This window comes from Stylophora pistillata, chromosome 12 (assembly GCF_964205215.1).
Source record: "Stylophora pistillata chromosome 12, jaStyPist1.2, whole genome shotgun sequence".
Taxonomy (NCBI): domain Eukaryota; kingdom Metazoa; phylum Cnidaria; class Anthozoa; order Scleractinia; family Pocilloporidae; genus Stylophora; species Stylophora pistillata.
This window is the reverse complement of record NC_142530.1, coordinates 18315001-18339202: the sequence shown is the minus strand read 5'-3', so window position 1 is coordinate 18339202 and position 24202 is coordinate 18315001. Positions and strand designations below refer to the sequence as shown.

The 24202-nt window shown below is 39.5% G+C and overlaps 2 protein-coding genes across 5 annotated transcripts in view; both read right to left on the bottom strand.

The window, feature by feature from the left end:
* Nucleotides 1-2849: 2849 nt before the first annotated feature.
* Nucleotides 2850-4346, bottom strand: LOC111331477 (uncharacterized). Its single transcript, XM_022936601.2, has one exon. The coding sequence runs from the start codon at nucleotides 3925-3927 to the stop codon at nucleotides 3484-3486; it is 444 nt and encodes a 147-aa protein (XP_022792336.1). The 5' UTR covers nucleotides 3928-4346; the 3' UTR covers nucleotides 2850-3483.
* Nucleotides 4347-6869: 2523 nt separating this feature from the next.
* The window catches only part of LOC111331474 (uncharacterized), an 18565-nt gene continuing 1232 nt past the window's right edge, over nucleotides 6870-24202 (bottom strand). The window contains exons 2-19 of one of the 4 annotated variants that reach the window (XM_022936596.2): nucleotides 23441-23561; nucleotides 22633-22724; nucleotides 22032-22083; nucleotides 18963-19037; nucleotides 17681-18002; nucleotides 16910-16968; nucleotides 15686-15751; nucleotides 15170-15247; nucleotides 14178-14243; nucleotides 13362-13478; nucleotides 11880-11993; nucleotides 10848-10936; nucleotides 10541-10606; nucleotides 10303-10390; nucleotides 9991-10056; nucleotides 8948-9008; nucleotides 7787-7847; nucleotides 6870-7106 (exon numbers count right to left, since the gene is read on the bottom strand). In XM_022936596.2, coding sequence (XP_022792331.2) covers nucleotides 6977-7106; nucleotides 7787-7847; nucleotides 8948-9008; nucleotides 9991-10056; nucleotides 10303-10390; nucleotides 10541-10606; nucleotides 10848-10936; nucleotides 11880-11993; nucleotides 13362-13478; nucleotides 14178-14243; nucleotides 15170-15247; nucleotides 15686-15751; nucleotides 16910-16968; nucleotides 17681-18002; nucleotides 18963-19037; nucleotides 22032-22083; nucleotides 22633-22724; nucleotides 23441-23561 — 1723 coding nt within the window. In that variant the 3' untranslated portion in view covers nucleotides 6870-6976. The remainder of the gene's footprint in view (nucleotides 7107-7786; nucleotides 7848-8947; nucleotides 9009-9990; nucleotides 10057-10302; nucleotides 10391-10540; nucleotides 10607-10847; nucleotides 10937-11879; nucleotides 11994-13361; nucleotides 13479-14177; nucleotides 14244-15169; nucleotides 15248-15685; nucleotides 15752-16909; nucleotides 16969-17680; nucleotides 18003-18962; nucleotides 19038-22031; nucleotides 22084-22632; nucleotides 22725-23440; nucleotides 23562-24202) is intronic. The other 3 variants (XM_022936598.2, XM_022936597.2, XM_088741034.1) reach the window with 3 other exon arrangements.

Here is a 24202-nt window from a genome sequence, read left to right as displayed (position 1 = left end):
CCTTCGGTAACTGCCCGAAAACATCTCTCCTTCCCATGATGTTCTCGTTAATAAGTTTTGGTTCAGATTTTAATTAGCAAACCGGAAACCCAGCTAAGCTTTCTCTTAGCACTTGCTGGAGGTCGTCCACGAACTAAACGTTCTCAGCAACCTTGGCCGTATTGTGAATGACTTTACTACTAAGATTAGATTTTGGCGCGCAGAGAAAGCAGAAAGCTACGTAGGCGAAAGCGCCAGTTGCTCGACATACCTGCGTGGCCCGTGCGACGAAATAACTTCTAGTGATACCTGCGAAAGTATTCAGTATAACTTCCGATAAGATTTTCGCGGACAATCTGATCGATTTCTCTTACTTTGTGTGCCGAGACTGAAACTTTTCACCTCAAGCAAATCTCTATCGCACGGTCCAAACAAACATGGCGAGCTACTGGGCTACTAGTATGTGTCCGTGTTAAAACACACGAAAGGACTCTAAAGCACACTTCACTCTGATTGGGCAGAAAAACACAAAGATTTTCTGGCACCAATCAGACGGCAGAGCCACTGCGACCGTTTGGAACTAGTCTTGTAAGACAATGTCCCCAGGGGCTCTTCATGCCCTAACTTGAAATCCACTCAGCCCCTGGGCCTCCGAGGATGAGTTCACCACAATCGTGATATGATTTTATGTTGTAAGGCTGTATGTTTTTTGGAAGTCTCCTTGCCACTGACTCGATTTGCATGATCGCTGGATTTGACTCTTCAGAGAGGAGTACAGAAATTTCAGTTTCAACAACAGCCTTAGTGTTCTTCAGTCGTGTCAAGATTATATGCTGTCAGGTTTTAAGTTCTTTAGAAGTCTCAAAGCCATAACTTGGTTCGCGCGATCGCTAGGTTTGACCCATTAGCAGAGAAGAAAGTTCAGTTAACATGTTAAAGAACAGCCTTAGTTCTCTATAATCGCGCCATAATTATATTTATAACATAACCAAAGTAAAGCGCGCGTTCTGATTGGTCAAATTAGCGTCCCCCATTTGCCCATGGGTGTACGCTGCTGACGTGAGCAAATGCAAAGACTATTTTCCGCGCGCGCTTGTTTTTTCTGGTCACGTAAGATTTGTTAAATAAAAGGGAACTCTTTAGCTACAATGTATCAATGTTATGTTATAAAACAAATGGTAAACACCACAGCGTACACTATTGAGTTATGGATGCACTTGGGAGGTTGTTAAGCACTCAAGAAGCTAGAGTCACTCTCGGCTATCGCCTCGAGCGACTCTTACGCTTCTTTCGTGCTTAGCAACCTCCCGCGTGCACCATAACTCAATAGTGTACGCTGTGGTGTTTACCATTTGTTAAACAGTAATTTCGTTTAATATGTTATTTAGAGGTCTCTCCAGTAGCCATAAATTAGTTCTCAGATTGCTGGGTCTCACTTCGATTGACTCATCACTAAAGACTGAAGAAATTTAAGTTTAAACAACAGCCTCCCATGATTATGATGTGATTATTCGACGAAAGGCTATGTGCGCTTTTGCCGGCGCAATTTTAATAAAGTGAAACCGGTGTTTTGTCTTCAGTGTGTCAGATTCAGTCACACAAAGAAACCTTAAACCAAAGTACGTTGGCACGCTTTTGCTACCAGAGAACAATTCCAAACAAGTTACACGTTTTCAGATGTTGTTAATTAGATGTGTTCTTATGACAACATTGAAAGAATGATGCCATGGTTTCGGTCTCAGTCTATAGACAGCCCGGAGTGAAACAAAAGGCTTTGAACAGCGATACGTTCACTAATTTGCCCATTCGTGGAAGAGAAGGGTAAACATATGGCATCTTCCTTCTATTTTCGCTTCGTTTATCTATTGAAAGTCGGTAAACTTTTGCGTCGAGCTCAAATTGTTAGCATTAATTTTAAACATCATCTTCGACAAAAGCGTCCCTTTGTCATACAACACGCCGTTAATCACTTAAGTTAGCTCTAACAAGAAGCAAATAATTGTTATTAACGCGTAAATCATCGCTGATTATAAAATGTTCTTCATTTGACGGCGGCATTTTTCAATACCCGGGACTTCATTCAAGGTCATAACTTTAAAACCACCGCGATAAATCAAGGCTTCTTCATCTTGGCGACTCGTGCCTTGAATAGCACAGCACGAAAACTTTCAAGCCTCGGGGTGAAACAGCGGCATGACAAAGAACTCCGTTGTTGAAATAAAGCTTTTGTTCAGTCAGGTGGTAATGGTAAACTTGTGTATTGAGTTTCACCAAGCTGTTATTTTCTCATCTGTTTATTTCGTTAAAGTTTTGTTTAATGAACTTTTAATAAGCAACGCATCAACTGCGTTTACCCAATTCTCGTATTTAAACTCTCGTTATCTTGTCATGTGATTTCGCATTCAATGAAACAATTTGTCAGATCTTTAAAAGAAAGCATTCTGATAACAGACTAGATATTGATTATCTCGTGGACGGGTAAATATGTAATTCCGTGCTTCAAACGAGTGGAGCCCCATGCACGCGAAGCTTTCAAACAATTACGAAAGCTTTGCGGCCATGTATTATTTGTGGTGTTTACAAAAGCTTCCAAGTGCTTACGAGTTTGCTGTTCATAAACAATAGAAATGTAAAAACATGCTTATTTCACGTGGTCTCACCAATTTTACAACTTCGAAAGTTTTTCCTTTTTATATTTCGCACCGAAACTCCCCTGTTATCAGGAGGCTTTTTATGTTTATGGAAACTGAACCCTTATGAACTGAAGTTATCAAGAGTAGTTTTACGAAAAGAATGCATTGTGATTTCGTAGGTCTCTCGAGAACACTTCATGAGGCACTTAACCTTGAACAAAGATTCTGTGCCATCCATTTCAACAAAGTTTTGCTTTATTTTATTGACCCACAATGTAACTGATGTAAGAATATCAAAGAATGTTGCTCTTTCGCGCGTATCAGATTTTGAGAACTTGTTAATGTAAGCCGGGATAAACGTCGAAAAAATTTTGTAGTTCTCGACACGACACTTCAAGCGTCTCGAAGAGTGTGCACTAAAAAAAACGTAATTTCCTGTTGAATGTGAAGTGTTGACATCTCATTCGAACTCATTCAACTTTGAAGATCTTTCCAATTCGAAAAGATCAATTACTAATTAAATCAGCACTATTTGATTCTCCTCGATTTTCATCAGGAAAGTAACTGGATTGCAATGTTGATACGAGGTTTTCGTTTACTGTGCTTAAGAAAGTCTTCAACCTTTGCGTCAAAGTTAAGCTTGATTCTTTACTTTAGTTCGCTGAACGAAGTACGGTTAAGATCTGATTAAAAGTCAAGGACATTTTAAGTGAAGATTAGTTGAAGTGAGAGCGATTAACTCTGATAACGACCTCCATATTCCGTGCGATTAAAAGGCCATCATGATCATGACGTAAATACTTATTTTGTATCCAGTGAAATGATTAATTTCATAAACCTTACAAATGTCTCCTCTATAAATTCATCCATTTTACAGATAGGATTTAGACAGGGCTTCTTTGAAATACATACACGAAGGATTATCTCGTTCAACCTTGAAACGCTGTCGTCGTTTCTCACAGGTGCCAGCTTTGAACAGACTTTCTCTTTGGCTGTTCGATTCACTCTCGGCAGAACTCGTTTCACTATCCGACTCCTGGCCTTTCTGAAGCACTTCAAACAGGTCTCCAATGTAACGGATTGCATAGCGTAGTGTTTGTATTTTGGACAGTTTTTTCTCTTTAGGAGCGAAGGACGAAGGTAGGTGATACCTTAGTTCTAACATGGCAGCACTAATACTCCTCATCCGAGAACGTTCTCGAGCATTCGCTGTCTGTCTCTGCTTGCTTAGACCAGTAAGTCGCGGTTTTCTGCGCCGTTTTTTCTTTCTATTTACTCCTTTTTTGCTTTGCGCTTGTAACTTCTCCACAGCCATGTTTGTTCAGTAGAAGTTTTGTCTTCCGGTGTGGATCTCTAGTGAAACTCTTGTAAAATTGACCAAAAGCGTTCGACCGATCTCTGTGTATTAGAATATGGCCTCCTCTTCCTTTTGCTAGCAAATGAGTATTTTTCTTGGTGCTCTAACCAGAGACTATTTCAGCAAATCCAGTCTTGCGAACAGTTCTAACGGGAAACACCTTCCCAGTAGCGAAGCGCTTGGAATATAATGCAAACGGGAAGTGGGCCAATTTAAACGAGTCGGAATGAGGTTTACCTGACTCCGTATAAAGTTGCCTTGGAGCTCGTGTTTTCAACTGTGAAATCAAATTCTTTGTAATTAAATAAACCCAGACGGTCAAATTAGAGGTTTGCTCCCCGATCAACCGTCGCTGCAAACTGACCAACAGATAGACAAAGAGTGATCAACATTATGTAGCATATTTATTTCAACATGGGAGGCGACTCGTTTCAACAATTGCACAAAATCACTGCAGGAGAGGAGCATTTTTTGGCTCTTAAAGCAGCTTCAACCTAGGTGGCCGGAAGAAAGCTGTCCTCGATTCTTTGTTTAACCTTTCAGATGCACATAAGGCATTTCAAGACCTTTGTCCATCTATAGACTTCGACACAAAGCACTTGCTGTCACTAATGAACTAAAATATCAAACTTGTAAACAAGAACAAATTACTGACCTGGAAAAAATTTTTAAATCTATAAAGAAAGTTTCAGTCACACCAATTAAAAATGCACCGTGTTGAAACATTGAGTTTTTCCAAGTTGCAAATAGCATTTCAAAATCATTAATACCCTTAAATGAAGTTGCAATAGGTTTCTGAACGGAAAAAGTTCAGGTAACATTCTTACTAGGTTTCTAAGAGGTTTTGCCTCCAGGGTCACTCGGCAATTAGAGTTCTGATAAAGAAATTCTTTCCGCTGAACTAAGCATTACACAATATAGCTTCTACATATAGACAATGAGCTATCTGGGAGAGCCGGACACATGCTCGTTTTATCTTGGTGTTTTATCAAAATAAAACGGTTATCTCACTTCTGATCTAACTTATGACCACGAGGTACAGTGTCTGTCGACTCCAATTGAAGCATCTGCCTTCAATCAAGTAAAAATGTTGCTTAAGACGTAATGATTTATAGCCTTCCTTTCATGCGGTAACCGATCCTTTATAATTAAGCTGTTTGCAAATCACTTTAGGCTACTCACATAATAACTAGTGCTCTCTAAAAATAACCAATTGAAATATTTGCATCATTGCTGCCGGGACAGAATCGTTACCGGCAACCTCTGTGCGTTGTCTGGGTCAAAAACAGTTAGGCCAAAGAGTGTGAATTAAAAATACAGAACGAGAGCAGGTGAGTGATCAAAACGTGGCTGTGAGAAAACAAGGGCAAGGGTTCCCGCTCTCTTGCGTGTCTTTGGTCCGTCGTAGTCTTCCTGTTCTCGAATTTTATTCACAATACAGTTCATCAGCCAATGTTTTGATATCAAGCTCTTACTGGTCTCATTTAATAAACCTCTAGTTTACACTATTTGTCAGTTTTGTTTTGTTTTTTTCTGTGTTTGTATCTATACGCACATTTTCTATACTTTTCAGCCCGGTTTTGTCTTTTCTGTTTCAGCTGGTTTACCTTCAAGGGCTCTCTGACGTCCGAGTTCCTTCTAAGGCTGTTTTTCTTTGGTCTCAAGCGCATTTTAATCTCATCGTTTGTCTTTTCATTTTCATATTCATCGTTTCCAAATTAAAGGTAAAAAAGAATATTGTAACTAACTTTTACCCACGGCCAAACAGTGTGTTACACTTTCTTTCAGAGAAATAAGGGACGTAAACAAAGGAAAACAAATTAGTGGAAAATGACACATAAACTTTAACATGCGGCGGTCATGCCGAGAGTTCTTGCCCGTCCAGCTTCGTAGCTAAAACGAGCTTGTACGGGCAGGATGAGAGCTTTTCGTACACGGGGACTAAGATTGGTCGGCCACCGCTTGAAAAAAAAGTCAGTCGGCTCTCCGCTCAGTTTCACGCACTCCTAAAGTTTCAAAATGACTGGAAAATATAGCCATTTAATGCACGACGAAACGAACATGGTGCATAACTTAACGGTCGACATTAAGTACATGTTTAATGCAAAAAGAATTCTTCCATCGACAAAACGAACAAATTATTAGAAAATAATCGAATAAAGAAGTGGAGACACGGTGGCCTCATGGTTGGTGCACTCGACTCCGGATCGAGTGGTCCAGGTTCGAGTCCCGGCCGGGGACATTGTGTTGTGTTCTTAGGCAAGAAACTTTACTCTCACAGTAGGGACTTTAAGCAGTCAGGACGGCAACGCCACGGAAGACGTCGCTTAAAAAACCAGTTTCTACTTTTAGTTAGAATTTCGAAAATGGCTGCATGTGTTTACTGTTTCATAGGGCGCCAAACCTCAAACTCAACATAACGTATAAAAGTAGCGTTGAGTTCCAAATGTAAATTAAAATAATTTGCCGCCGCGGTTTCGCTTCGCAGACGACGCAAATTTTGGTGATTTCACGTTGTTGTTTTGCAAAGACAGCCAAGAAATGTACAAAGTTTTAAAACGCACGTGCTGGGCTATAGTTCTGCCAATTAGATCTATTGTTTTTCCACGTTCTCGTTCCCGTAGCCGTCGTGGTTTGCTTAAAGTCCCTATTGTCTCTCTTTATCAAGGTGTATAACTGGGTACTGGCAAATTTAATGCTGGGGGGTAACTCTGCGAAGGACTAGCATCCCATCCAGGGGGGAGTAGAAATACTCCTAGTCGCTTCATACCACAGAAACCGGAGTTAAGCGCCGGCCCGATGGGCCTCTGGCTCGATAACAGACTTAATCGCATAATTAAATATTATTTCAATGAATAAGAGATCGAAGTTAATTATTCCAAGACGTAAATCACAAACACTTGCGCCAGAATAAATAGTTTAATGTCTCTTCCACGTCTCCCTTACAACGTCAAAACGAGCAAATAACAAATACTTTAGTGGATAACAAGGAAGATGGCACTTTTATTCACACGGGATCTACTACATGGTGCGCCGAAGTTGAACTTTCTAACATCGACGAATTGTCATTCTTTTCTTGTGTCCCAATATCATCGACTCCTGGATTGGCTATCAAGCTTGCGTCTTTGTTACTCTCTCTAAAGAAAAACAACAAACAGACAGATAGTCACAAATGATTAAAATAAATAAATAAATGGAAGAATAATATATTGAAGAAAGATTCAGTTAAACTTGTTCATCTCAAAAGCCAGAACTCTTCAAGTTCCCACTAACGAAAGCTTACGGCACACATCCTCAGAAGTGAACTGTTCACCGTATATCACTGTAGTTCAACCATAGACATAGCCTAGGTGAACTATAGAAGAACAATATTCATTGGTTGTGTAGGTTTTGTTTCACTACGCCTTGTCATTGGCCTAGAAACTCGCATCACCTCATTAACCAGTCTGACGGAAAACCAAAGAATATTTGGACATCCGCGTTCACAACACTCTAACGCTCTGTTAGCCGCCTCGTAATGGAGGATTGAGAAAAAACGATTCCAGTTACGATAAAGAAGCAGTGAAGGCGTCTCCCGCTGCTGTGGTCCGTGTTCTATTCCCACACCTGCCATAACTTGGGATTAGATTTACACCAGTTCTCGTCCTTCTTGTCAGGATTTTCTTTAACTAATACGCATAAGCCTTTATACCAGTTCTTAAGTTCTGGGCTCTACGTGGATCAGCGGATTTGTCAACTATTTGTACCACTACATTATCCAAACGGATAGCAAGACATCAGGTAAAGAGTATCTCATAGACACACAAAGAAAACTTACAAGCGTGGTTCGTTTTCCAAAGGCAGAGCAGAAGTTGGTCGATCCTCGGTGAAGGGTGTACCTGGAAACAATTTCAAAAGAACGGAAAAAAATTTCCTTAGGCAGCTAGTCGTCACTTAAAGCACGGAAGTTGTAAGAGTTTCGGGGCCATATGAGCACAGAGTGAGTGAAAAGTTCACTGTTTTCCATACGTTTTGGGCCTGGCTTTTCATCAGTGGCAAAACACAATCGTTACACGTTGCTATGTGTCAAGATGTGAGCATTACAATAGAAAATTGTTTTGCCTCTTTTAAGAGTCCTACAAGCCAAACTGCAATACAGTCTGTTGTGTGCAATGTTTTGGTTAATCTATTTATATCAACGGCCGAACATCTTTTGCCGCCAATCTTAAAGATACGTCTCGACGGCGATGTAACACAAAAATGCATGCGCATCACATAAAAATGGTACTGAAAAGATTCTCAACTAGCAAATATCATAGCCCTTTACATCTGCAGAAATCTGAGGCCATCTTAGAGAGCGGCGAACTATGAAGTTTGTCGCTCAAATCAAAGGTACTTGCAGGTTATTTTAAAAGCGTATACATACTACCCGACCACATTTTCCTTGTTCCGGGTGAATCTATCGCGTGTAATCGAGCCCTGTAGTTTTGAAATGTGCAGGTCGTAACTTTAATACAGTAAATACACTCTAAGTGTTTAGATTGGTTTGGCCTCTGAAACAGATTAATGGCTTAGAACAGGAAGGAATTATTTGGCTAACACAAGTAATTGCTCTTTTAACTGTTGTTTTGTCAAATTTGTTGGTTTTCTGTTTTCACGGACGGATCATTTTTCAGCAGAAAATTGTGCACGACCAGAACCGTAGTTCCCTTCCGCTGAACCAAAGAATCGCTGTTAGAGAGAGGTAGCAGGAGTCCTTGGGCTGAAATATCTGTAATGCAATGGATTTTTCACGAAGCTGGTGGGAAGGGGTTTGCCCCACCGGGAAAGGATAAAGATTCATCGGAGATACAGAATCTGGCTTCGCCCCAAGGTGAAGGCCAATGAGTGTAAAATTCTATGACAGCACTTCTCTAAAAGGGCCTCCAGCGTTTAAAGAAAACTATTTCTGAGCCCGAGGGATACCCTTTAGTTAAGGCTCACCAATATTAATCCTTACCCGCGACCGGTCTTTCAGCTGTGTTGTCGGGTTCTGTGCGCTTGGTGTCATCAGGCAGTACCTTTTTAAAATCAAACAAGATGCAATATTTCAACAGTATGTTCAAGAAATCCTTGATCAAAATAAATAAAACTTTGATCGTTTGTCTCATGATTCAAAAACGACACAGGAAGGGTAAATGGAAGGAAAAACATCTGCTGATCGAGAAAATGATATGAAGTGGGAGGGGGGGGGGAGGAGAGGGTCAAGTCCTCAGTTAGCAATGCACGAAATCTAACCAGTTATATGTACCGACGAAAATGTGGCCATCACAATGTACGATAAACGAATGAACGTTTAATTCTCGCGGGCAAGGATCTCACTATGGCCTGGGATCGATTCTCAGACCTGGGATCCGTTTCTCGAAATTCTGATAACTTTATGGAGTAGAAGCCACATGATAAAATCTCAGTCGAAGGGTTAATAGTGTGGTTTTAACCAAAAAAACTGACACACTGTGTCATCTTCAGATAAGATTAATTTTTTGAATTTCAAAGTCATCGATATCAAGATCCTTAAGTTCGAACGCGACCAATAGAGGTCAGCTTTCCTGGACCGGTATTTACCGGAAGGCACCACCAGTGGGCCCCTCGCATCTCACCTACACTCTCAGCCATAATCAGTTGGGACACTTCTCCAAAACAACTATAGAGAAGTCCTTTCGCCCCTATCTCTCTTCAATGTGGTTCATTTCCTTGACATCTTACAGACCATTGTTAAGGCCAGGAGAGGCAGTAAGGGGAGTTTGTTATGGGTTCTCGACTTTGTTCTCGGTTTTCAAAGGCTCTCCCTTTTTTCTTTCTTCCTCAATTATCAACACATTGAACGGTCATTAGATCGAAAACAGGGAACGAATAGCAATATCTGAGACAACTTTCTGTGAAATTCGGCCTTTGTCCAAGTTGAGGGCTGTCCCTCGTTCCACTAAAACTCAAAACTTTTTAAATCGATGGACAGAACTCAATGAATGTTACATTTTTTCGATTATGCACATTCTAACTCACCAGGGTTCTAAATGGCCTTGCCGTGTAATCTTTCCTATCTTTGACGATAACTGCAGGACCATCACTCTAAGAAAAAAGAAAAAATTCAAATAAAGGGGAGGGGGTTAGGCTGGAGTGTTGGTGTCGTACCAAATAATTATCGACTCTTCCCAGCCCACCCCTCCCCTGTGTGTATCCCGTCATAGCTAAATACATGTAGCCAAACGCTTTAAAGTTCGCCATTCTTCATCCGTGTGATCTTATCATCCAAAGCTGGGTTCCCTGTAAACTTGAAATGAGGCACATAATACCTTAGTAGAAAAATGAACTTACCGCATACACCACAGCAGCTTGCTGAAGTCTGGCCGCTTGTCGTTGAAGGGAAGTTCTCAAGAAACTTTCGTCCTTCAGTGCGTGTAACCTATCACCAGAAATTCGGATGTGAACATTTCAAATGTTTTCAACATCTCAGCGTCGAACGAAATAGGAACAATGGTACAAAGACATGTTCGTCCCATTCAAAGACGGTAGAGTACACGTAAAGAACTGTTGTTGACTAAAACGAACTCACGTTTTTTGCAAAATGGTGACTTTCATTTCCCAGGTTCTGTTCACTCTGTCAAGTTCTTTTTGCAGCCTAAAGATATAAATGAAAAGAGAATAAGGAATTATCTAAGCATAGGGAACACTCCAACACCCAGTCATAACTCTCGCTGAAGCAAATCCCTTGAGAATCTCGTGCAGCTTTCTATCAGCCTGTTAGAAAGGTTGTTTCTATAGACAGGCAAAACACAACCGGCCTTCCAGCCAACCAGGTTCGGTCAGTTCAGTTCGAATTTTCTAAGGTGTTTGTGACTGGATCACTTCATCAAGCACACCTTAAAATCTCAGCTCTCTGTTTCTTTTCCAGTTTTTGTGATTTTCTCAGCAACTCATCTTTCTCAGACTCATCTAGCTGAGGCTTCTCCTGTAGCAAGAGAATTGATGAAAACAAAAACTACTTGGAAAAGAGTGAATCTTGTAAGTTTATGCGCAATGAGTACAAGAATAAAGTCACTAGAGTTTAAAAAAATCTATGTCCTTTATCTTATTCTTTAAGATGTGGGAACCATACAGGTGTATTACATGAGAGGTATTGCCGAAGAATGCAAGAAAGTGAGCTTATAATCACATTATCACAACTACATGTCCTTACACTAAAAACAGGTGAACCTTCCTATGCCCCCGATAACGATCCAATGTAAAAACACCAGAGTGCACGACAGAAAATACATTAATCAAAGTTTTGAATTATCAGTGCATAGATTAACAGGAAGTTATAGAATGGAAGATGAACAAACGAGTATCTCATGATCACTGTTCTGCATAATAGCGGAATACAAGGTACGCGTTCAAAGATAGTACAAGTAGGCCTCTACACTTAAAATTAGCTTCAATACTAGGACTTTTGTCACTCTTTTGATCAACTTTTCGCTCGACGCTCATAATCAATCAATATGTCAACATCAAAACAATCTACATCAAGTGTTATTTCATAACGCCATGGGCTTGAACGAAGAAACCATCTCAAAAATCTCAAAACTCGCGGCCAAACTGGGCGGAAACTTTTCAATCTCGAGGCATTTGTTTGCTGACGTCATTAGCGTGCACAATAGGATTATGCAGCAAGCACGCGCGGGTACTCTCGTTTCCAGGCTATCACTCTTTTCCAAAGCGGGCTACTGAATTTGAGTACTGAATTTACCATATCAAGACCATAATTTTGTCATTCATTTCATTGCATATTCATTTCTCTCCAGGCTTAGGACAATAAATCAACAAAAACTCGAGACATAAACAATTATTGACAAAACATTCAGCAGTCAATTGGTTCCCAGATCTCTTACCCATTGCCCCTTACCCGGCCTTACCATTCGCCTGAGCCTGGACACCAGGACGCCTGGCTCATAGTGGACTACTGGAACCCGCTCGGTAAGTAGTCGTCGGGTGACAGTGGTGCTTTCAGATGGTGCAAGAGTGGTGGACTTTTTGGTGCAGGCACGTATGAAGTAATAAATGAAGTACAGTGCATGGTGCAAGGTTAGTTAGGCTTTTTTAAAAAAGAAATTGAACGTCTAGATCGACACTGACAATGCCTCATGCGATACTTCTGCCTGACTCGCTATAAGCCCTGCTAATACTACCAGCAGGACAATGCTCGAAAAGCTGGTAACTCCAATTCCTTTCTTCCTGTAGCTAACTAACTCGTGCGTAAACATCATGCCGACGCATCAGCATGGTCCTTTTGTGAGTAAGTTTATCAACAGCCTCTGATGTTTATCGGTGAGAGAAAGATCTCTGCACTTCGGGGACTAAATATCATGACGCGGCGTGTGTACTCCAGTCGCCACGGATAACTTTTTTTGATATTTTCACGTTGATCAGACCAAGAGGAGACAAAAAGAGCGCTTCGAGATCGTCATCGTTTTACGTAACGCAGAGTCTAGGCTTCAGCTTTTCTTGACGCATCAACTGTTCAAATCAATACCTTCGACAAGAGTTCAAAAGTTACGACGCACCTTTTGTGGTCAAAAACAAGAGTCTCAGGATATCCTGAAGAATCCCTACATCTTTAAAAATTTATAAACGATATGAGAAGAAACCTTTACATGATTTTCACTTGGCTGACGGGTAGTGCCTCCGTAAAGTTTTATATCTCCAACGAGATGTCCTGTTCAACGATATTAATTTACTCTACACCGTACCTGAAGACAAAATAATGCACAGAAAAAAACCTCACGAAGCTAGATCTTTCTCATAATCGGAGACAACAGAAAATCTGTCAGTCACTTATGATGGCCAGTTCCCATCAGGCTGAAAATCAAACCTAGATAGACAGGTAACGACAATCTATCACCTCGTAGCTTAGCTCAGGTCAGGTCAGCGGTCATTGATCAAGATGGTCGCAAATTTCTGAGCAAAGGAAGCTAAACGTTTGTTATTTTTTCCCATTACTTAGTCACGTCAAGTGAGTGTTTCTGCGTTAAAATGTCTTCCAGTAAGAGAGGAAAAAACATACAGTCCAACGTTACACCAGAAGATTTCGAAACATTTTGTACGAGAACCGCTTGCCAAATTGAGCAAAGGTCAAAATACGATTCTTCAGGTTATCACAACTTTAAATGGCATAGTCCACTTAACGAGGGTTCCTTTAATTACATCAGATTATCTTCGGATAACTTACAACTCTAAAAAAAACAGTGTAGCTCGCCTAGATACCCAGCAACTTACAAGCAGAAGTTGTACTTCCTGATTTTAGAACCTACGAACAATTTCCTGTACTCGCTAAAAATAAACAGGCGCATCAAGTGATTAACCTTTTTCTAAAGGATACTGATACAAACAAAGAATACCTCAGTTTGCCGACTCTCCAACAACTTTCTCTTCTCCTTCAAAATCTCCTGTTCTTTAATCTTCTGGTCATGAGCTCTCTGAAGCTCCGCAACTTGTTTCCGCGAAGCTGCCATCAACTGACAGAAAATAAAAATCATAGCTGACTCAGGGTTGATTTTTAACGAAACATGACGCATGGATGTGTTGATGTAGGATGAGTTGATCGTTGTCTAAAGTCACTCCCGTTTTACGGGGAAAATAATTACCCTAAGACTCACTTTTCAAGAACAGGAATGACATCGGAAAATAAAGACAAGAAAAATAAAAATGTCGACAACACGGGATATTCTGTGCAGACACCCTTCCAATAAGGTCAGTGGAAGCACAAGAACGTGGCAAATTTCTATGTCTGACTACGAAAACACTCAAGCGAATTTTTCACGTAGTTTACCACTGGTATCCCACATAACAAAGAAGGCAGTCAATGAAGAAACATTGGATTTCAGCAGATTGTGCTGAGAAAAGCGCAGAAGTTGAAGTTAAACCTGAAAGATGTTGATCGTGAAATGAACTCAGAAAGCGCCACATAAGGGAACTAAAAAGTAAACGCCAAATTGTGTTTGGAAAAGTGACAAAAGCAACAGACAGGGTGTAAGCAGTTAGACATCACAAGGTAAACACGTGGTTAACACGTGCAACGCCAGGCCAAGCCACCTGATGAAGATTCACTGCCAAGCGAAGACTATTGAATAGCCTGAACGTGATTGGCCTATAGGCAAGCAGATATGTTGGAAAAATTATTTGATTAGCAGGTCAGTTGGAGAGGAATCACATACATTGCTTTTGGTCTCCTGTAGCTTGCTGTCCATCTCTCTTTGAAGCTGTGCTCTCTGTTTTTGCAGCTGCTCAAAGCAACAAAAACAGTAAGTCAAATTAAACATTATTGAGTTTCCTAAGTTAATAAGTTTTCTCTCTCCCACAACTTTCTACAAAACAACGCTCTTTACTAAACAATGTCTAAGTCGCGACACGTTTTACCTTTAAATACTGTAAGTTACTAAGAAGTTTAATAGACTTTTCTTTTGATCAGAGATGAATTTCTTGGGAAAAGTGGTATTTTATTGAGTCTATACACGAGAGGTACTTCAAAATTCCTTCATCAAAAGTAATCAAAATTTAAGTTTAGGATTTTACCTCAAGCTTAGAACTACTGAGAAGAAACAGTTTCGAATGAACGTTGAAGTTACATGTACAAATACCTCAACTGAAAAAAACTAGAAGTTCACAGAGAAAGTAACAAATTAATTCTACAGGCAGAAAATGTTTTGATTTAATTAAATTCGACAAACTTTATCAAAGGAAAAAGTTTGATCGAAATTAAACGAGTCATTTTAATCAGAATTATATTTAACAACTATTCACCAAAGTAGAGGTGGTTAGAGGTGGATATTTACCTCGCCGCTTCGCGGCTCGGTAAATATCCACCGCTAACCACCGACACTGAGGTGAATAGTTGTTTTAGTATAAACTAAAACAGTGAGATAATATACACCACCGTCGTTAATTTGAGTGATTTCTTCGCTTGTCACGGATGCAAACCGGGACGCCATTTTTTCCCGAGTTTCTCGGAGGTAAATAGCAAAGGATATTCGGAGTGATATTAACCCTGAAATTACTAATTTCTTTACATTGCCCTATGCACAACCTACTTGAAGCTATCAAAAGAGAAAGAAAGGTTTCACAATTTACAACTTAACGGTTTTTATATCCAAGTAGCATGTTTATTTGTAAGTAGTTATACTTTATGTTTATTGACGTCATTTCTTACGAGGAAGAACATGGTGGTTTGATCCACAGTTTTGACCTCGTCATTTAACTTGTGAGAAGATTCTTGATCAATAGACAGCTTATGTTGAGGAAAAAGACATCGACAATGAAAAGTAAAATTGTGGACACCTACAATGACTTCAATTACAACCATTAAAAAAAGCAGTCCATCGTGATTACGTTTATCAGTAGACATGCTAGAAATATTAAGTTAAGCTAAAAAGAATAGAGAACATTTTCACTCTGTTGGCAGTTGCAGGTCAGCCTGATAAAAGTAACCGGCCACAAACTTAATGAATTTTTTAGATTTATGGTTAATGTTTATACATAACGAATTACGACCCATTAATTGATTACACAGTAACTGGAGTTACGGTTGTAATTAACAGGAATCCTTGTATTTTAAAGGTTTGTAAGGAAATCTCAGAGGGCCATAAGCAAATTAATGGCGAGACTGAAATTAAAAGACCCTCCCAATTTAGACCTTTCATCACATCTAAGATTTCTGGAAACTAACCTCAGCTTTGAAGTTGTTTCGATCATGTTCAGCTTCGAGCAAAGCATCGGACAGATCTTTTTTCAACTGTTAAAAATACCGTGATCACACGAGAAAGTGAATTAAATGAAATAAGTACTCAAAAAGTACAGTTTTTATTTACCAAAACAGACATATCTTGTTACAGTGTATATGACAACTTAAATTACACCCGCAATTTGATTCATTCTTAGTTTTGATCTATCGGAGGACAGAAGCATGGGTGACATCACTAGAGACAACGCTTCACTTTTTTTATCTCGTAAATAAACAGATTTAATGTTGCCATAGATCTATATGCCATTATAGTTCACCACTAAATTTTCTCCGGTTCTTATTGGTTTAAATCGATCACGTGACGCGATAGTGTTCATCCGTGGAGAGACACTATCAGCCCCTAGTGCCCGCCCGCGGAAAATACCTAGATGGATAGTGCCTGTCCGCGGAAAATACCTGGATTGATAGTACTCATCTGTGAAAAGTTTTGAATAGTTTGACGGCCGCGAAGTTAGGCAGATCGGAAAAACAGTGACTTTTCAATTCTGACAGGTATAACGTATTATTTAGCCAATGTACGGTTGCGAATTATTGACATTTGCGACAAGCTATAGGCGCGGAAGAAAATTTAGTGACGAACAACAAAAACAATAGAGTGTTTATGTCTCGGAACTATCGGTCTGATAGTTCCTCGACAGAAACACTCTATTGTTTAAATAGATCACAGAACACGTCAAAACGTTGCAAGAACAGACACTCGATTGCAACGTGGTAAGAACATACACTCGACTGAAACTCGTGCACAACTTCAACCTCGTTCCCAGGTCACTCATCTTCCCGGGAATATCAGAGACCCTGGGAACGAGGTTGGCACAACTTTTTTGTTCTTACATTTTGACGTCATCTGGTACCTGTTAATGATCAGACGCATGGTAACATGGAATATTTTTGTTGAGTAGAAATGATAAAGTACAAATTTTAGGCTTGAAGCATTCGTGATCGAGAGGTCTAGTACTGGTCGATTGCCTTGTTGATTGTGCTGCGTTGTTGGGCAAGACAATTTAACTTGTACAGTTGCTTTCTCCACTCAGGAGCAGAAAGCCGTGCTAAGCAAACTTGTAAGGGGACGCTAAGAACTTAATCAAATGGGACTTAAACAAACAAAAATTATCTAATAACGATTTAAAAGTAGGAATCTATTTTAATAACCTGTTGGATTTGCTGTCGTTCACCTCTAAGTTGTTCATTTAAATCGTCAATATCAGTTGCTGCATAGAGAATAACACCAGCAGAGGTATTTACACACAGATGCACACTTTTAGTGCTGTACTATGAATACTTAGATCGCATTAACTGCAGGGAAAAAATCGGAATAGAAAACAGAACATCTTGTACATAACACAAGTACACGTATCATAAGGGCCCCACTGAAGAATACCAATGCAGCATCTGGGCGACCTTTTAAGATAATTCAATTTTATTTACAGTGCTAATTGAATATCGTAAAAGGTTTCTAGAGCTGACTTTCCCGAAGCGTTAGCTCTTCGTCAGAACGAAGACATACGTTTACTATTATGGCAAGACTAGTGTGTGTATGGTCGTATATGCAATTATCATGCGCGTTTGACGCGCATATTTTGGTCCCCTTATCTTTGAGCTGCACTGTAATTACTCGGGCTTTCCGGAGGAAACGCCCGAGGTATAAAGTCGGCTTTGTTTGTTTTTTTTTTTTTTTTGCGTTCGGTCACAAAACGCAGTTCCCCTATAGCGCATGCTACAAGTGTACGCGCACGCGTAGAATGAACCCCAGGGTGCATGGTTAAAGCAAGAAAGCAATGGCTGCCTTCGTGACGACAGTAACAATGGCAATATGGCAGTCCCCCTAAAGATAACTCCAGATGTGCGATATTGAAAGCCCGAGTTCACGCAGATATGCGTCTAGTTGTGAATATATTGATCTTTTTCTCTTGTCAAACTCACCTAAGCGTCTGTTTTCAGCTTCTTTGTCATCCAGTTCATTCATCAAATCATCCACTTTGTTCTCTAATTTCTCAATTTCCTCTCGCAGGTCATAAATCTCAGGATCTGTATAAACACTACTTGCTGATTTGGGTCTGTTGAGTACGTCCTGCAGTTCTCTATCGGCTCTCTCCTGTGCATCTCTCATTTGCATCTTCATCATCTCTATGATGGAGTCCTGCTGTTGTTTAGCTTTTTTCTTTTCTTCATCGTCGTCTTGGACCTTTTTGAGCTTTTCAGAAAATCTGGCTTTGTCTTGCTTGTTCTTTTTTGCATAATACTCCTAAATATTATTGAGAATATACAATGAAAAGCTTAAGTGTGCACTCGACCTCAGTGGCCCAATCAGCAAAAGCTTGTCCAAGATTCCTTAGAATGAGGCAACTAAGAGTATTAATATTCCTTCCTGTATGGGATGTTAGTCAACTGCAAGGCTACCCTCTAGCATTTCAACAGGCTTCCCTGACAATTCACCAGTACCCTTTTACACTACGGGGCCCAGTTGTTCAAAGGACAGATGATGCTATCCAATAGACAAATCACTATCAGCTGATATATGTTAAGAATATGTACAGGACTATACCTAGATAGAGATATACCTAGTGGATACCATTGTCCACCCTTCAAACAACCAAGGCCTAGGTGGGGCAGGGCACTGTGAGATTAAAGTATTTTGCCTAAGAATACAACACAATTACACCCACTTCAATGCATCTCTTGCTACAGTGGCGGATCTAGGGGAGGGGCACAGGGGCCTGCCACCCTTATTTTAGATGAAAAAAAAGTTAACGCAGAGGGAAGAAAAGCTGGCAGGTGAACACACACAAACAAAAACACACCCCCCCTCCCCAACCCCTTGGCTCAAGGTCTGGATCCACCACCACACTTGTATACCATAAAAGGAGGGTCAAATGCATTGTTAGCTGTAAGGTTTTTACTGGCTGCCACCCACTTCTAGTAACCATGCTTCTGACTCCAAAAAGGTGCAATTACAAGTATGGTACACCATGTAAACTGACACGCTACACATGCTGATGCTGCCCTGACAAGAACAGACGTGGTCTGAAAGCAAAGGTTTACTCAGGCTCAATAAAATATCATAACATGTCTAATGAACTGAGCTAAAATAATTTTCAAGGAATGAATGAGCAGTATACTGTATCTTAAACTACAGCGGAAGTCCGTCGGACATTGCATTCAGTAACAGCTATTATCAAGAAGACTGCAATTGAGAAATCTCCACCTGGTGTTGGCTTGAGATCTGCGTTATAGCATCAGCAAGCTGTTGACGATAGCTTCTTCTGATCACATTGACACGCTAAGAAAAAAAGGAAGAAAAAAAAAAGAGGAAGGATCAGTGAAAACACCTGCCCAATTTTTGTTCTCGCCACAAACTTTGATGTCATCTGTGATCTATATTACTGGACTGATGCACGGCAACATGGAATCATTGTACTGTATTTACCAAATGGTAAACACCACAGCATATACTATTGAGTTAAGGATGCACGCAGGAGGTTGCTAAGCACTCAAGAAGCGTAAGAGTCGCGCGAGGCGATAGCCAAGAGCCACTCTAGCTTCTTGAGTGCTTAGCAAACCTCCCAAGTGTATCCATAGCTCAATAGTGTACACTGTGGCATTTACCATTTGTTTTATAGCATAACATTGATACATTGTAGCACAAGAGTTTTCTTTTATTTTACAAATCTTACGTGACCAGAAAAAAAAAGCGCGCAGTAAACTAGTCTTTGCATTTGCTCACGTCAGCAGCGTACATCCATGGGTAAATGATGTATGCTGAATTGACCAATCAGAGCACGTGCTTTACTTTGGTTATGTCATAATATGTATTATTAAAACCTGGATCATTGGATAAGGCAATTGAAGAATTTTAATTGGCTTAGCCGTTATGGTATATGAGCCAATATAACATAATCTAATATCTGTACATTGTAACATCCGGTTTCTTCTTACAAAATAAAGTCGAGAAGATTTGTCTACTATCTTGGGGCGTTTTTATTAGTCGGGCAACCGACTATTGGTTTACCATGGGGTTTCTCCACAAATGTCCGTCACGTGCAATGGGGAATACCGCAGACACGTAATAATTAAGGCGCAACCTTTTCTGTACGATTTCGAAAATGGCGGATATGTCGAATGCGTGTCATCTTTCTACGCTCAAACATACAGACTCACACACCGATCGCGGTGGACCCTCTCTAAAAGATGGCGTGTGTAATGAGCGTATATTTCGAACCGGTCGTTCCGCGAACTCAAAATAGCAAAAGAATCAAATGATTTAGCGAAGGTCTCTCTGGAATCAAACCAGAAATCGAATGAGTCATCAGTGAACAGAAAATGTGGACAGAGAGACAGGAGAACATTTGCTGATAAATACAAGGTGCCTCGTGATCAAACTCTGGGAAACGACAAAAAGTAGCTATTGTTTACTATGAAATACAATTTTTGTCTTGCTCATCTAACATGGACCTTCATCAAATCAGACATGCAAAAGCACAGGCGAAAATATAATTATGATAATTTGGAACCTGCTCCAAAAATGAAAAGACTGCTACAGATAAATTTTAGAAACAAAAGCAAATCCAAAGTTAGACAACAGCATGAGAGTGAGACAATCCCAACTATTGATATCTGCATTAATTAATTCAAGGAGAAAATCAGGGAAGGTCCTTGTTAGGTATATAATTAGGTACATATTAGGTATATAATTGTACAAACAATTGAATATAAATAATGATTATTACTTAATGTATTACATTTTTATTGCTTAATGTATTACTTTTTATATTCCTTTTCCCCTCTTTTGTAAATCTTAAATATAGTATGCTAGCTTTTAATAAATATTTTCCTCGTGAATTCATGTGGTAGTGACCATCTCAAAAGCAGTTGCTACTAAGGTCACTACACACTTCTCCCTTTCCTACAATATGTAAAACTCTGTTCTCTCCATTTTCTCCTTTTATTTTATCTCACTGGTAGTTAATGATATAAATAGTGCAAAATAAAGATGATGATAATGATGATGATGAGGTATGCTATGCATACTATGTTTTCATGATGAAAATACTTTCCCTTGCGTTCAGACCGTTATGATTACAATTTCATAATATATCTTATTAACACATGCATAAATTGGCATATACTTATCACCCTTGGGAAGGGGGGACTCCTTAAATAAAAGGGACTGGGGTGCTCATTGTACCTTTTAGGTCAACCTCATTCCCAGGACCTTTTCCCTTAGCTGGGGGCCAGCTTAGGGAAAAGGGCCTAGGAATGAGGTTGCTTTTAGGGGTTAAAAAAGGTGGGTTTGGAACCTCTTAGGCTGTTCAGCCTCAAAAGGTCCACAGTAGCAGCTTCTGTGATACCTTTTAGGGCATTGCACCAAAAATATGTGAGAGTGCGTTGTTGTAGAATTGGTGTCTCTCGGGTGAAAAAAACTTTTATGCCACGCCCACACACCAGGACTTTGGTACCTCCTTAGTAATTCTTTTAGAACCACTTTGTACCACGAATGGTCAACACTCATAACAGCACGTCTCCCTGTAGCCCGACTTAAGATCTTGGATCGTCTTGTTCATTAATAAAACAATTAATCCACTCGTGCTTGTTGGATATGAGATGATTATAGCCAACTCGGCGCCACGTGCCTCATTGGCTATCCATCATCTCCTATCCAATGCGCGCTCATGGAATAATTGTTAGTTAGACATATTCAAGCTTTTTTACAAAGGCTGTAATGCTTCTCTCCCAGACTCACTGTCTGGAAACACCCTATAGTTACTCTCTGAGGGGACATAACCTATTAACAGTATGCAAGTTCCAAACAAGATACAGCAATACATGAAAGACTCACTTAAATATTGCAGTGCTGTGTTATGGAACACTGTTTTCTACTTTAAACAAGAAGTCGGACACATGATAATCTGAAAAACCACCAACTCACCAGAGACTACCTAAAGGAATTCAAATTTGGCATACTTTCCATTTTTACTGCTCGCTTTATAGATGCCAATTTTGTTTTTACTTAGAAGTCCAAATATATATTATAACCTATTTTCAAATTTAGGTTATATTTCCATAATGTGTAATTTTCCTTTTCCTTTACACAACCCCCCCAAGCTGGCAGCATGAAATATTGTGCATATTATTAAACAAAGGTCATCCTTCCTGAATAGAGAGCCAGAAGCAGAACCCATAGAATTGCAGCATATATTAAATAACCTTGTATATTTATGCTGACTGATGTCAGTTTCTTTTCTGTAATGTAAAGTGGTTTCCACACTTAACTTACCTCTTCATGCTGTTTCTCCATCTCCAATATTCTGTCATTAACTCTACAATATCTGAAAGAGGAACAATTTACAAACTTTACCAAGCACTTTCAGGGCTCGACACTAACTTTTCAACTAATTAGCCAGGTGGCTAGTGACAACTTAGTTGTTGCGGCAATGTCAGTTTGTTTACTAGCCAAACTGGCTTCTTGGAATCAAAAACCACGAGCCAAAACTGAATTTGTGCTAGTCTGTGGCTAGTTAGCTACTGTTACAGTCGAGCCCTGTACCTGTCACGTCAGAAAAACACATAACAGGATAAAAACCGAGAGCAAGAAAATCCCTGTTAATGCAGTGTATCTGATTTCATTAATGGCTTACATGTAAAAGTAAGAGGTATAAAAAAATAACAACAAAGGCAAAATCCTAAAAATTCGGTACATGATGATCATGCCACCACACTTGTGTTAGAAGGGTCTTGCAGTTTCAGCTTCATAGAAAAAAAAAACGGAAGTTGCTTGTAGTCTCACAAACACTTTCTCTGTATGACTGTAACAATTCTCACAAGCCAATATTGTTGAATGTACATTCACTATAAGCATTCAGTAAGTCAGTACTTACAAGTCCAAAGCTCTCTCTTGTAGTTTATTCTCATAATCTGCATGGAGAACATGTTTAGCATAATGCAAACTCCTTTTCAGGTTTTCAATGTCCTAACATGAAACAAGTAAATGTCAGTGATCAATGAAGTGTAGTGTAATAACAGTACAACAAGAAAAATCTGTGTTGGTTTAAAAAAATTTACCATACCTCCCAGAGTGTTTGTTTGATGGTTTTAGTCCAACCTCACTTTTCCAAGTTTAATGGGTTCTAAAATTCCCCTATGCCTTTGCAATAATTTTCCCTGCCCTAAGTAGGTTCTTGGAACTTTCACTTTTCCTTAGCAGCTGTTTCAGGTCTAATTTCCCATTGAACTGAACAAGTATTAAGTGAAGGTTTAAAGGAGAGCATTTCCTCCTCTATCTACCCTCCTCTCCCATTATCCATTCTGACTCTCTAATGTGTACTCTGTAAGTGCAGCTATTTGTGACAGTCATGCAGTTCATGTTGAAAATGATGCTGAATTAGTTACAAACTTAAAGGGAATTAAACTTTGATAATGAATCCCATTGAGCTTTGATATACATGCATGCTTTTCCCTTTCTCTGCATAATCACCATACCAAAATAACTTTTACTAAAGCTAACTGCTTGTTTTTTTATTTTATTATTATTATTTTCTTCTTTTGGTGTCAACCATTTATTTATCTTAAGTATCTTAACTTTGATGGTAATGGTGCAGTAAAATCCTAAGCTTATTTCATTATATACCTTGCTGCTTCTGTATTTAGCCATACAACTGTCTAAAATATTAGTCAATTAACACTGACCCTGACAAGATTTTGTAAGACTTCTGTCATCTCCTTAAGCTGTGCTATTTCAGAGACATCAGTTTGTGAAGACCTGTCTTGACTGAAGTAACCAATGCGGACTTGGTCTGCAATAGATGGTCTGAAGAAAATCATTAAGAGGGTTAATTTATATACATACATACACAACCAAAGAGGAAGAAGAACAGTATCAGCCTTTTAACATCTGGAAAAAATACATAACATAGTTCTGAAAATCAGACCTGCAACCACAGTTTTTAATAGAAATTTGCTATTCAGTGTACATTTATCAGTTGGGTTGTAATGACAGAGTTGGAGTCAAGGCTGAGACATTTTAAAAATTGTATGGTGCTTTTCAGCCAAACTTTTTCTCTGGCTTAAGCTAGTTATTAGGATAATAAAAATGATTTGTAATCTTTGCCAATGAAGGAAATTATGCACACAGGCAAAGTGAAAAAATGCGTGACAATATTCAGCATCTTGGGGGTGCAACTTTATTTTTTGCACCCTGAATTAAATTAAATTTACATTACAAAATAGTAATAAAACAAATAAAATAAAGTGCATGGCTGCCCAAAATTACCACCAGGCTAACAGAATTGAGCAGCCATAGGATGCAGCTAGGAATTTAGGCTGCAAGCTGAAATTTTAAGTGAGGTGGCTCAAAGATGCCATGCAACAAGAGACCCAGCCTCAGGTAACCACATTTAATTCCCAAAAATCCAGCCTACCATCACTGCTATTTTCAACTACTTTACACTT